The sequence below is a fragment of the Apodemus sylvaticus genome, chromosome 1 (genome assembly GCF_947179515.1).
Source record: "Apodemus sylvaticus chromosome 1, mApoSyl1.1, whole genome shotgun sequence".
NCBI classification, from domain to species: Eukaryota; Metazoa; Chordata; class Mammalia; order Rodentia; family Muridae; genus Apodemus; species Apodemus sylvaticus.
Window position 1 is genome coordinate 121,109,985 of NC_067472.1, and position 12,051 is coordinate 121,122,035.

Below are 12,051 nucleotides of genomic sequence, written 5' to 3' on the forward strand. Positions count from 1 at the left end.
TCAATTAATATTTATAGTTTTTGCATGTATTTTCCTAAGCACATTAAAAGTATTTATCTGTGGTCGCAACAAAATAATGTAGCACTTAGGCAAAAATATGCAAAGAAATATCCCTGCACCTGAGGCTAAGATACAGAAGACTTCCACAGCAACCAGAGCCTTGCCCTTAGTGCTGTGGTAGACAGGGAGGAAGGTGATCCAGACACTACAGAACACGAGCATGCTGAATGTCAGGAGCTTGGCTTCATTGAATGTGTCAGGCAGATTCCTGGCCAGGAACGCTACAATAAAACTTGCTAGAGCAAGAGAGCCCATATATCCCAGGACACAGAAGTAGGCAATCACTGAACCTTTGTTGCAATAAATGATGATGTGTCCATGTTCCCCGTGTAGATCAGCATCAACAAATGGAGGAGAAGTTCCCAGCCAGATTCCACAGAGAATCATTTGGATCAGGGTGCATATTGGAATGATGTAATTAGGTGTCCCTGAAAGCAACAGCCACCTCAGTCTTCTTCCTGGAACAGTGATCTTAAATGCTAGTACTACAGTAATTGTCTTGGCTAAGACAGTAGAGGCAGCCACAGTGAACACAATGGCAAATATGGTCTGCTGCAGGATGCATCTGGCCATACTCTGATGACCAATATAGAGCAAGGAACAGATAAAACAAAATATGAGGGAGATGAGTAGGACATAGCTGAGAGTTTCATTATTGGCCTTGACTATGGGAGTGTCTCGGTGTTTCAAGAATACACAGAGTACAACAACTGTGAGAAGAGAGAAGCACAGAGCCACTCCAGTCAGAGACATCCCCAAGGGGTCTTCATAATCCAGAAATGTCACAACTTTCTTGAGGCAGATAGTTTGATCTGTGTTGGCATACTCATCCTCTGGACACTTCACACATTGATCCATGTCTAGTGTAGGAAGGGAAGTATTATCAGATTTAATTTTTCTAGAATAATCACATGATAACCTAAACCTAATTAGGCTTATAACTTGTGATAAATGCAAACTTAAATATGGAAGCATTATAAGATATGATCTTAATTTTCAATTTTATTTGTCCACAATATTATGCCTAGAATTGATCACTAATAGGACCATACAATTTTCATTTATATTTGTGTATACTATTCAAAAGAAGAACTTAGAAGGAAATGTTTAAGCAAAGAGTGTGGTTATACATATGGTCTCAAGCACATATTTTGACATATATACTCTACCACTCCATCAGTCAACATTTTACCAAAACATTATAATCCCAAACTCTTTTCTACACATTTGTTCTTATGCATACAAATAATTATAGTCTTTACCATACATTGAAAGAGACATCATTAGAGAAAATCATATTCAATAAAATCTTGGAGTTTTGGAGTTAAGTTCTACAGATGCATCATAAACCCACATACCTAAATATATTTGATATGTGACAAAGAAGCTTAAAAATACAGTGGAAAAAAAGAAATCCTCTTCAGTAAGTGCTACTGGTCTAATTGGTGGTTTCTATACAGGAGAATTAAAATACATCTATATTTATTGTCTGACACATAGCTCAAGTCCAAGTGGATCAAGTATCTCAACCTAATACCAGACACACTGAATTTAATAGAATTGAAAGTGGGAAATAACCTTAAATTCATTTGCACAAGGGAAAAATTCCTGAACAGTACATAAATAGCTCAGAATGTAGCATCAAGAATTGATAAATGGGATATCATGAAATTGAAAAGATTCTGTAAGGCAAAAGAGACCATCAATAGGAAAAACTGAAAACCTACTGATTGGCAAAAACATTGTATTAACCCTAATTCTGACATAGGGCTAACATCCAAAATATATAAAGAACTCAAGAAACTAAACTCCAAAGAACCAAATAACCAAATTTAAAAAATGGGGTACATAGCAGAGCAAACATTTCCCAACACAGTAATCTTGAATGGTTTAGACACACTGACAGAAATGTCCAATGTCCTTAGTCATCAGGGAAATGCAAATCAAAATAATCCTGAGAATCTATCTCACATTAATCATAATGGTTAAAAATCAAAAGCTCAAATGACAGCAAATGCTGGCAAGAATGAGGAAAAAGAGGAAGACTTCTCGATTTCTGGTGGGATTGCAAACTGGTGCAACCGCTCTGGAAATCAATCTAGTGGTTCCTCAGAAAAATGAAAATAATTCTATTTGAAGATCAAACTAAACCACTGAATTACTACCATGAATTACTACCCAACACTAACTGCATTTCATCCATGCTGCTCAGTAGAACTTGAAGCATGTCAATGAATCACTGAGTCTTACTTCAAAAGACGATACTACTCGAAATTGTATGATCAATATGTAATTGATGATCATTTATGTAGATACATGTTACTAAAGTTAAATGGAGGCTAGCAAAGAATTTAAAATTTCATATAATCCCTAAGGTAATAGAAGTGGTCAGTAAATGTTTCCCAACAATGTAAATCCCGGGCCCAGATGGTTTTAGCACAGAAATCTACCAGACATTTATTGTAAAGTAAGTATCAGTTCTCTTTGATGTATTCCACAAAGTTGAAACAAAAGAAATACTGTCACAGGGGAAAATTTCCTATACAGAACACCAATGACTTATATGCTAAGATCAAGAATCAACAAATGGGACCTCATAAAATTTCAAAGCTTCTGTAAGGCAAAAACAACAACAACAACTACAACAACTACAACAACAACAACAACAAAAACAACACACTCTCAATAGGACAAAACACTAACCAACATATTGGGATAAGATCTCTACCAATCCTATATCCGATAGAGGGCTAATATCCAATATATACAAAGAACTCAAAACTTTCACTTCAGAGAAACAAATAACCCTATTGAAAAATGGAAAACAGAGCTAAACAGAAAATTCCAAACTAATGAAACCTGAAATGGCTGAGAGGCACATAAAGAAATGTTCAATATTTTATGTCATCAAAAACTTGCAAATCAAAACAACTCTGAGATTCCACATCACAACAGTCAGAATGACTAAGATCAAAACCTCAGGTGGCACCATATACTAGCAAGAATGTGAAGAAAGAAGAACATTCTGTCATTGCTGGGATTGCAAGCTGATACTACTATCTGGAAATCAGTCTAATGGTTCCTCAGAAAATTGAACATAGTCCTACTTGAAGACCCAACTATAACACTCTTTGGCAAATACCAAGAAGACTCACCAACATGTAATAAGGACAAATGGTCCACTATGTTCATAGCAGCATTATTTATAATAGCCAGAAGCAAAAAACAACCCAGACGTCTCTCAACAAAGGAATGGATACAAAAAATGTGGTACATTTATGAAATTTAGTACAAGTCAGCTATTAAAAACAATGACATCATGAAATTCTCAGGAAAAGGAGTGGAACATGAAATTATTTCCCTGAGTGAAGTAACTCATTCATAAAAGAAAAATGGTAGTTACTCATTGATAAGTGGATATTAGCCTAAAAGCTCAGAATACCCATGATACAATTCATAGACCATGGGAAGCTCGAGAAGTAGGAAGACCAAAGTGTGCATGCTTTATTGCTTCGTAGCAGGGGGAGCAAAATATTCACAGGAAGAATTGTAGAGATAAATTGTAGAGCAAAGACAAGAGGAAATGCCATCCAAAGACCATATCATGTAGGGATACATCCCATATACAGTCAACAAACCTGGGCGCTATTCAGGATATCAGAAATTGCTTGCTTACAGGAGCCTGATATGGCTGTCTCCTGAGAGGCTCTACCAGAGCCTGGCAAATGTAAAGGCAGGAGCTACCAGCCAACTATTGGACTGAGTGTTGTTTCCCTGATCATGAAGTTGGAAAAGGGAATGAAGGAGCTGAGGGGCTTACAGTTCTTTAAGGGGAGCAACAGTATTACTTGGCCATAACTCCTGGAGCTTCTTGTGGCTAGACTACCACCAGAGTACTCATGGAGAAAACCATGGCTCTCGCCACATATGTCGCAGAGAATGGCCTTATTGGGCATAAGTGGGAGGAGCAGCCCTTGGGCCTGAGAGGGTTCAACACACTAGTATGGGGGAATATGATGGCAGCAAGGCAGGAGTGGTTTGGGGGTTGGGGAAGCACCCTCATAGAGCCAAAAAGAGGGGGTATGAGTTAGGTTGTTCCAGAGGAGAAATCTGGAAAGGGGATAGCATTTAAAATGTGTGTGTGTGTGTGTGTGTGTGTGTGTGTGTGTGTATACACACATTATATATATATATATATATATATATATATATATATATATATATATATATATATATATATATACACATATATACACACACACACACATTATATATATATATAATAGAAAGAAAAAAAGAAAAAAAAAAGAAAAAATGAAACACTACCACTGCCAAATTATTTTTATTAGGTCATAATAACCAGGGTATCTAAACTACAGAATTACTCCGCAAATGAAGAGAATTTCAGGCCAAGTTCTGTTACGGCCATTTATGATAAAAGTCTCAGCTCAAAAACTGTTGTGAGTTTTGTTTTTAGAGAATCAAAATAACAAATTAAAAATATCATCCACCATGATAAAGTGGCATTAAAGTCAGAGATGTTGCATATTGAAAAATCCATCAACGTTATTCACAGTATAAAAAGCTGAAAAAAGTTTTAGAGATTAATTCATTAGATACTGAAAACTTTTCGCCAAAATCCAACACACCTTCATGATTATATTCTTGGAGTGATGAGGAACAAGGTGTGCACGCAAAATAAAATCAAAATACACAGAGGCAGAGACATCACCACATTAAGTGGATAGATCTTAAAGAGATCTTAATAAAATCAGTGATAAGACAACAAGTGGATCAATGGAATAGGATTGAAGAGACAGAAATGAAGCCATACACCTATGGTCACTTGATCTTCGACAAAGAAGCTGAAAACATCCAGTGGGAAAAAGATTGCCTTTTCAGCAAATGGTGCTGGTTCAACTGGAGGTCAGCATGCAGAAGAATACGAATTGATCCATTTTTCTATCCTTGTACTAAGCTCAACTCCAAGTGGAGTTGAGGACTGGGGAAGGAAACAAGACCCTACATTTTGCTGCATACAGGAAACACACCTCAGTGTCAAAACATAAACTACCTTAGAGTAAAATGATAGAAGACAATTTTACAAGCAAATGATCTCAGGAAACAAGCCAGAGTAGCCATTCTAATATCAGATAAAATTGACTTTCAACCTAAAGTCATCAAAAGAGACACACTTCTTGCTGGTCAAAGGAAAAATGCACCAAGAAGAGCTATCAATTCTGAACATCTATGCTCCAAATTCAAGGGTACTTTCATTCATAAAAGAAACTTTACTAAAGCTCAAAGCACATATTGCACCTAACACAATAATTGTGGATGACTTCAACATTCCACTCTCCTCAGTGGACTGATCAGGAAAACAGAAACTAAACAGGGACACAGTAAAACTAATGGAAGCTTTGGACCAATTGGATTGACAGATATTTATAGAACATTTCATCCTAAAGCAAAAGAATATACCTTTGTCTCAACACCTCATGGTACCTTCTCCAAAATCAACCATATAATTGGTCACAAGACAGACCTCAACAAATAAAAGAAGATTAAGCTAATCCCATGCCTCCTATAGGATCACTATGGACTGAGTGGTCTTCAATAGCAACAAAAACAACAAAAAGCCCACATACACATAGAGGCTGAATAACACTCTACTCAGTGTTATTGGCCAAAGAAGAAATAAAGAAAGAAATCAAAGACTTTTTAGAATTTAACGAAAATGAATGCACAACATACCCAAAAATATGGAACACAATGAAAGCAGTGCCAAGAGGAAAACTCATAGCCCTGGGTGCCTCCAAAAAGAAAATGGAGAGAGCATACATTAGCAGGTTAAAGGCACGCATGAAAGCTCTGGAACAAAAAGAAGCTAATTCACCCAGGAGGAGTAGAAGTCAGGAAATCATCAAATTCAGGGCTGAAATCAATCAAGTGGAAACAAAGAGAACTATACAAAGAATCAACAAAACCAGGAGCTTGTTCTTTGAGAAAATCAGCAAGATAGATAGACCCTTAGCCAGACTGACCAAAGGGCACAGAGAAAGTATACAAATTAACAAAATTAGAAATGAAAAGGGGGCTATAACAACAGAAACTGAGGAAATTCAAAAAATCATCAGATCCTACTATAAATGCCTATACTCAACACAACTGGAGAATCTGGAGGAAATGGACAATTTCCTTGACAGATACCAAATACCAAAATTAAATCACAATCAAACAGTCCCATAACCCCTAAAGAAATAGAAGGGGTCATAGAAAGTCTTCCAACCAAAAAAAGCACAGAACCAGATAGTTTCAGTACAGAATTCTATCAGACCTTCAAAGAAGACCTAACACCAATACTCTTCAAACTATTCCACAAAATAGAAACAGAAGGAACACTACCCAACCCCATCTATGAAGCCACAATTATGCTGATACCAAAACCACACAAAGATCCATCAAAGAAAGAGAACTTCAGACCAGTTTCACTTATGAACATTGATGCAAAAATACTAAATAAAATTCTTGCCAACGCAATACAAGAACACTTCAAAAGATCATTCACCATGGTCAATTAGGCTTCATCCCAGGGATGCAGTGATGTTTCAATATACAGAAATTCATCAATGCAATCCACTACATAAACAAACTCAAAGAAAAAAACCAAATGGTCATTTTATTGGATGCTGAAAAAGCATTTGACAAAATTCAGCATCTGGATTTTGAATTCCTGGAAAGAACAGGAATTCAAAGCGCATACCTAAATACAGTAAAAGCAATATACAGCAAACCAGTAGCCAACATCAAACTAAATGGAGAGAAACTTGAAGCAATCACACTAAAATCAGGGACTAGACAAGGCTGCCCCCTCTCTCCATATCTTTTCAATATTGTACTTGAGTTACTAGCTATGGCAATTAGACAGCAAAAGGAGGTCAAAGGGATACAAATTGGAAAGGAAGAAGTCAAACTATCACTATTTGCAGATGATATGATAGTATACTTAAGTGACCCCAAAAAACTCCACCAGAGAACTCCTACAGCTTATAAACAACTTCAGTAAAGTGGCAGATTATAAAATCAACTCAAGCAAATCAGTAGCCTTTCTATACTCAAAGGATAAACAGGCTGAGAAAGAAATTAGGGAAATGACACCCTTCACAATAGCCACAAACAGTATAAAGTACCTTGCTGTGACTCTGACCAAACAAGTGAAAACTCTGTATGACAAGAACTTCAAGTCTCTGAAGAAGGAAATGGAAGAAGTCTTCAGAAAATGGAAAAATCTGTCATATTCATGGATTGGCAGTATTAATATAGTTAAAATGGCAATCTTGCCAAAAGCAATATACAGATTCAACACAATACCCATCAAAATCCCAACTCAGTTCTTCATAGAGTTAGAAAGAGCACTTCACAAATTCATCTGGAATAACAAAAAACCCAGGATAGCTAAAACTATTCTCAACATCAAAAGAAATTCTTGGGGAATCAGTATCCTGGACCTCACACAAAACTACAGACCAATAATGTTAAAAACTGCATGGTACTGGTACAGTGACAGGCAGACAGATCAATGGAATAGGAGTTGAAGATCCAGAAATGAACCCACACACCTATGGTCACTTGATCTTCGACAAAGGAGCTGAAAATATCCAGTGGAAAAAAGATAGCCTTTTCAACAAATGGTGCTGGTTCAACTGGAGGTCAGCATGCAGAAGAATACAAATTGATCTATCATTCTAGCCTAGTACTAAGCTCGACTCCAAGTGGATCAAGGACCTCCACGTAAAGCCAGACACACTGAAATTAATAGAAAAGTAACTGGTGAAGACCCTTGAGGACATCGGGACAGGGGGAAATTTCCTGAACAAAACACCAATCATTTATGCTCTAAGATCAAGAATTGACCAATGGGACCTCATAAAATTACAAAGTTTCTATAAAGCAAAGGACATCATAAAAAGGACAAATCGGCAACCCACAAATTGGGAAAAGATCTTCACCAACCCTACATCTAACAGAGGACTAATATCCAATATATACAAAGAACTCAAGGAGGTAGATCCCAGAGATCCAAATAACCTTATTAAAAATGGGGTACAGATCTAAACAAAGAATTTTCACCTGAAGAACTTCGGATGGCTGAGAAGCACCTTAAAATGTTTAACATCATTAATCATTAGGGAAATGCAAATCAAAACAACTCTGAGATTTAACCTCACACCTGTCAGAATGGCTAAGTTTAAAAACTCAGGAGACGGCAGGTGTTGGCAAGGATGTGGAAAAAGAGGAACACTCCTCCACTGCTGGTGGGGTTGCAAATTGGTACAATATCTCTGGAAATCAGTCTGGTGGTTCCTCAGAAAACTGGGCACTTCAATTCCAGAGGACCCTGCTATACCACTCCTGGGCATATACCCAGAGGATTCCCCAGCATGTAATAAGGATACATGCTCCACTATGTTCATAGCAGCCCTATTTATAATAGCCAGAAGCTGAAAAGAACCCAGATGTCCCTCAACAGAGGAATGGATACAAAAAATGTGGTATATATACACAATGGAGTACTATTCAGCCATTAGATACAATGAATTCATAAAATTCTTAGACAAATGGAAGGAGCTGGAGAACATCATACCAAGTGAATTAACCCAGTCTCAAAAGATCAATCATGGCATGCACTCACTGATAAGCGGATATTCTCCTAGAAATGTGGAATACCCAAGACATAATCAACATATCAAATGATGTCCGAGAAGAACGGAGGAGTGGCCCCTGGTTCTGGAAAGGTTCAGTGCAGCAATATAGGGTAATACCAGAACAATGAAGTGGGAAGTTGTGGATGGTGAATCTGGGGAAGGGAAGAGGGCTTATGGGACTTTCAGAGTGGGGAGCCAGGAAAGGCAAAATCATTGGAAATGTAAATAAAAAGTATATCGAATAAAAAAGATTCCCAAGAAGAAGGAAGGAGAGGGCCATGGTCATGGAAATGCTTGATCCAGCATTGTAGGCGAGTACCAGAACAGACAAATGGGAGAGGGATGAATGGGGAATGGGTGCAGAGAAGAGGGCTTATGGGACATATGGGGAGAGGGGAACTGGGAAAGGGGAAAGCATTTGGAATGTAAACAAAGAATATAGAAAAAAAAACTAGTCGCCTGCATCTCTTCCTATCTTGTCAACATAGTACTTGAATTTTTAGCTACAGCAATATAACTATAGAAGATGATGATACAAACTGGAATGGAATAAGTTAAGGTGTGTCTATCCACAAATAATATGATAATATACATTAGTGACTCCAGAAATTCCAAAACAGAAATATTTCAGCTGAAAAAACACCTTCAGCAAAGTGGTTCGATAAAATATTACCTCAAAAAATTATAAGAGTCCTGTTTTAAATAAAGCGTAAGTCAGATGAGAAAGAAATTATGGCAACAATACAATCTATGATACCCACTTAAAATAGAAATAAAAAACTAACAAATCAAGAGAACGACTTATCCAACAAGGACTTAAAAGTCTCTGAAGAAAGAAATAGAATGAAATATCAGAAGATGGGAAGATCTCCCATGCTCATGGATTGGTAGGATTAAGAGTAAAATAGGTCATGTTGACAAAAGCAACCTATAGATTCAACACAATTATGCCATTCCCATCAAAATGCTAACACAATTCTTTATAGAACCTTAAAAACAAATTGTAACATCACACAAAAAGAAAAAAGAAGAAGAAAATAACCAAAGAAGATAGTAAAAAAAAAATTCCTGATCATGAAAGAACTTCTGGAAGGAAAGCATCCCTCAAGATGTTTAACAGAGTAACAGTGATTTAAAAGTGCATGATATATTTGTTATTGAGGGCAGAAGAAAACAGAAGATCAAGTGGTCAGTTATGGGTTGAGAAATGAGGGTGGAGAGTAAATACCAGACATTTGAAAGTATTAGGTTGAGCATGTGGAAATGTAGTACAATAGAAATATTTTTGAATGTACAACCTATGAAGATGGCCATAGTGAAAACTTCTACTAATGGAGAATACAGAGGTTAAATGTGTGATCTTTGTCAACCAGGAAAGTAATTTGCTGGGTTAAGCTGGGTTGAGGTTTTGGTTGACCAGGTGACAAGAAAATCTATAAACAAAGCATGTTGGTGCTAGGTCTGAAGATAATTATCTGAAACCTGATACTGTGACTCCATTGCTGATGACAAGTTTAGCTCTAGTTATTGAACAAGGAAAGGTACAGTTGGTATGTGCAAGAATCCTTATTTTACACGCTATGCAAATTTAAACATAGACATTACACCATCCCCTAAACCCTTCACCTAAAATCTGTCCAGGTTGCAAAGGGTACTGGAGGAACAGTAGCTCATAACTTGTTGAAATGACCAAGCAATGACTGATTTATGTTAAAATCCATTCCACTAGAAGGAATTGATGCCCTACCCTATTTGTATGGTCATAACATGGAGGACTGAATATTCCTGTCCTCCATGTTATGACCATACAAATAGGGTAGGGCATCAATCCCAATTTGTACTTAACATTTCTTTTAAAAGTTAAGAAAAAGGCTATCTTTTTTCCACTGCATGTTTTCGGCTCCTTTGTCGAAGATCAAGTGACCATAGGTGTGTGGATTCATTTCTGGGTCTTCAATTCTATTCCATTGGTCCACTTGTCTGTTACTGTGCCAATACCATGCAGTTTTTAACACTATTGCTCTGTAGTATTGCTTGAAGTCAGGGATACTGATTCTCCCAGAATTTCTTTTGTTGTTGAGAATAGTTTTAGCTTTCCTGGGTTTTTTGTTATTCCAGATGAATTTGAGAATTGCTTTTCCTAACTCTGTGAAGAACTGAATTGGGATTTTGATGGAGATTGCATTGAGGCTGTAGATTGCTTGTGGCAAGATGGAAATTTTAACTATATTAATCCTGCTAATCCACGAGCATGGCAGACTTTTCCATTTTCTTAGGTCTTCTTCGATTTCCTTCTTCAGAGATCTGAAGTTCTTGTCACATAGATCTTTCACCTGTTTGGTTAGAGTCACACCAAGATACTTTGTATTGTTTGTGGATATTGTGAAGGGTGTCATTTCCCTAACTTCTTTCTCAACCTGCTTATCCTTTGGATATAGGAAGGCAACTGATTTTCTTGAGTTGATTTTATAACCAGCCACTTTGCTGAAGTTGTTTATCAGCTGTAGGAGTTCTCTGGTAGAGGTTTTCAAGCCACTTAAATAGACTATCGTGTCATCTGCAAATAGTGATAATTTGACTTCTTACTTTCCAATTTGTATCCCCTTGACCTCCTTATGTTGTCTAATTGCTCTAGCTAGAACTTGGCTACAGGTTTGCTGTATATTGCTTTAATGATGTTTAGCTAAGGGCCTTGAATTCCTGTTCATTCCAAGACTTTTAGCATGAAAGTATGCTGAATTTTGTCAAATGCTTTTTCAGCATCTAATGAGATGATCATATGTTTTTTTTTTCTTGAGTTTGTTTATGTAGTGGATTGCCAATCCATGAGCATGGACGATTTTTCCATTTTCTGAGGTCTTCTTCAAAATCCTTCTTCAGAGACCCGAAGTTCTTCTCATACTTGTTCTTCTTCATATTTGTTTGGTTAGAGTCATACCAGAATACTTTATATTGTTTGTGGCTATTGTGAAGGGAGCCATTTCCCTAACTTCTTTTTCAGTCTGTGTTTCCTTTGAGTATAGGAAGACTACTGATTTGCTAGAGTTGATTTTATAACAATCCACTTTGCTGAAGTGGTTTGTCAGCTGTAGGAGTTCTCTTGTAGAGTTTTATGGGTCACTTAAGTATACTATCGTATCATATGCAAATAGTGATAGTTTGACTTCTTCTTTCCAGTTTGTATCCCTTTGATCTCCTTATGTTGTCTAATTGCTCTAGGTAGAACTTCAAGTACTATATTGAATAGATATGGAGATAGAGACAGCCTTATCTAGTCCCTGATTTT

The 12,051-nt window shown here is 36.9% G+C and overlaps 1 protein-coding gene across 1 annotated transcript in view; it reads right to left on the reverse strand.

The window, feature by feature from the left end:
* LOC127681502 (vomeronasal type-2 receptor 116-like) overlaps window positions 1-12,051 on the reverse strand; it is a 31,611-nt gene continuing 19,560 nt past the window's right edge. The window contains exon 6 of the mRNA XM_052177808.1: window positions 1-920. Within this exon, the coding sequence (XP_052033768.1) occupies window positions 1-920 (920 nt within the window). The remainder of the gene's footprint in view (window positions 921-12,051) is intronic.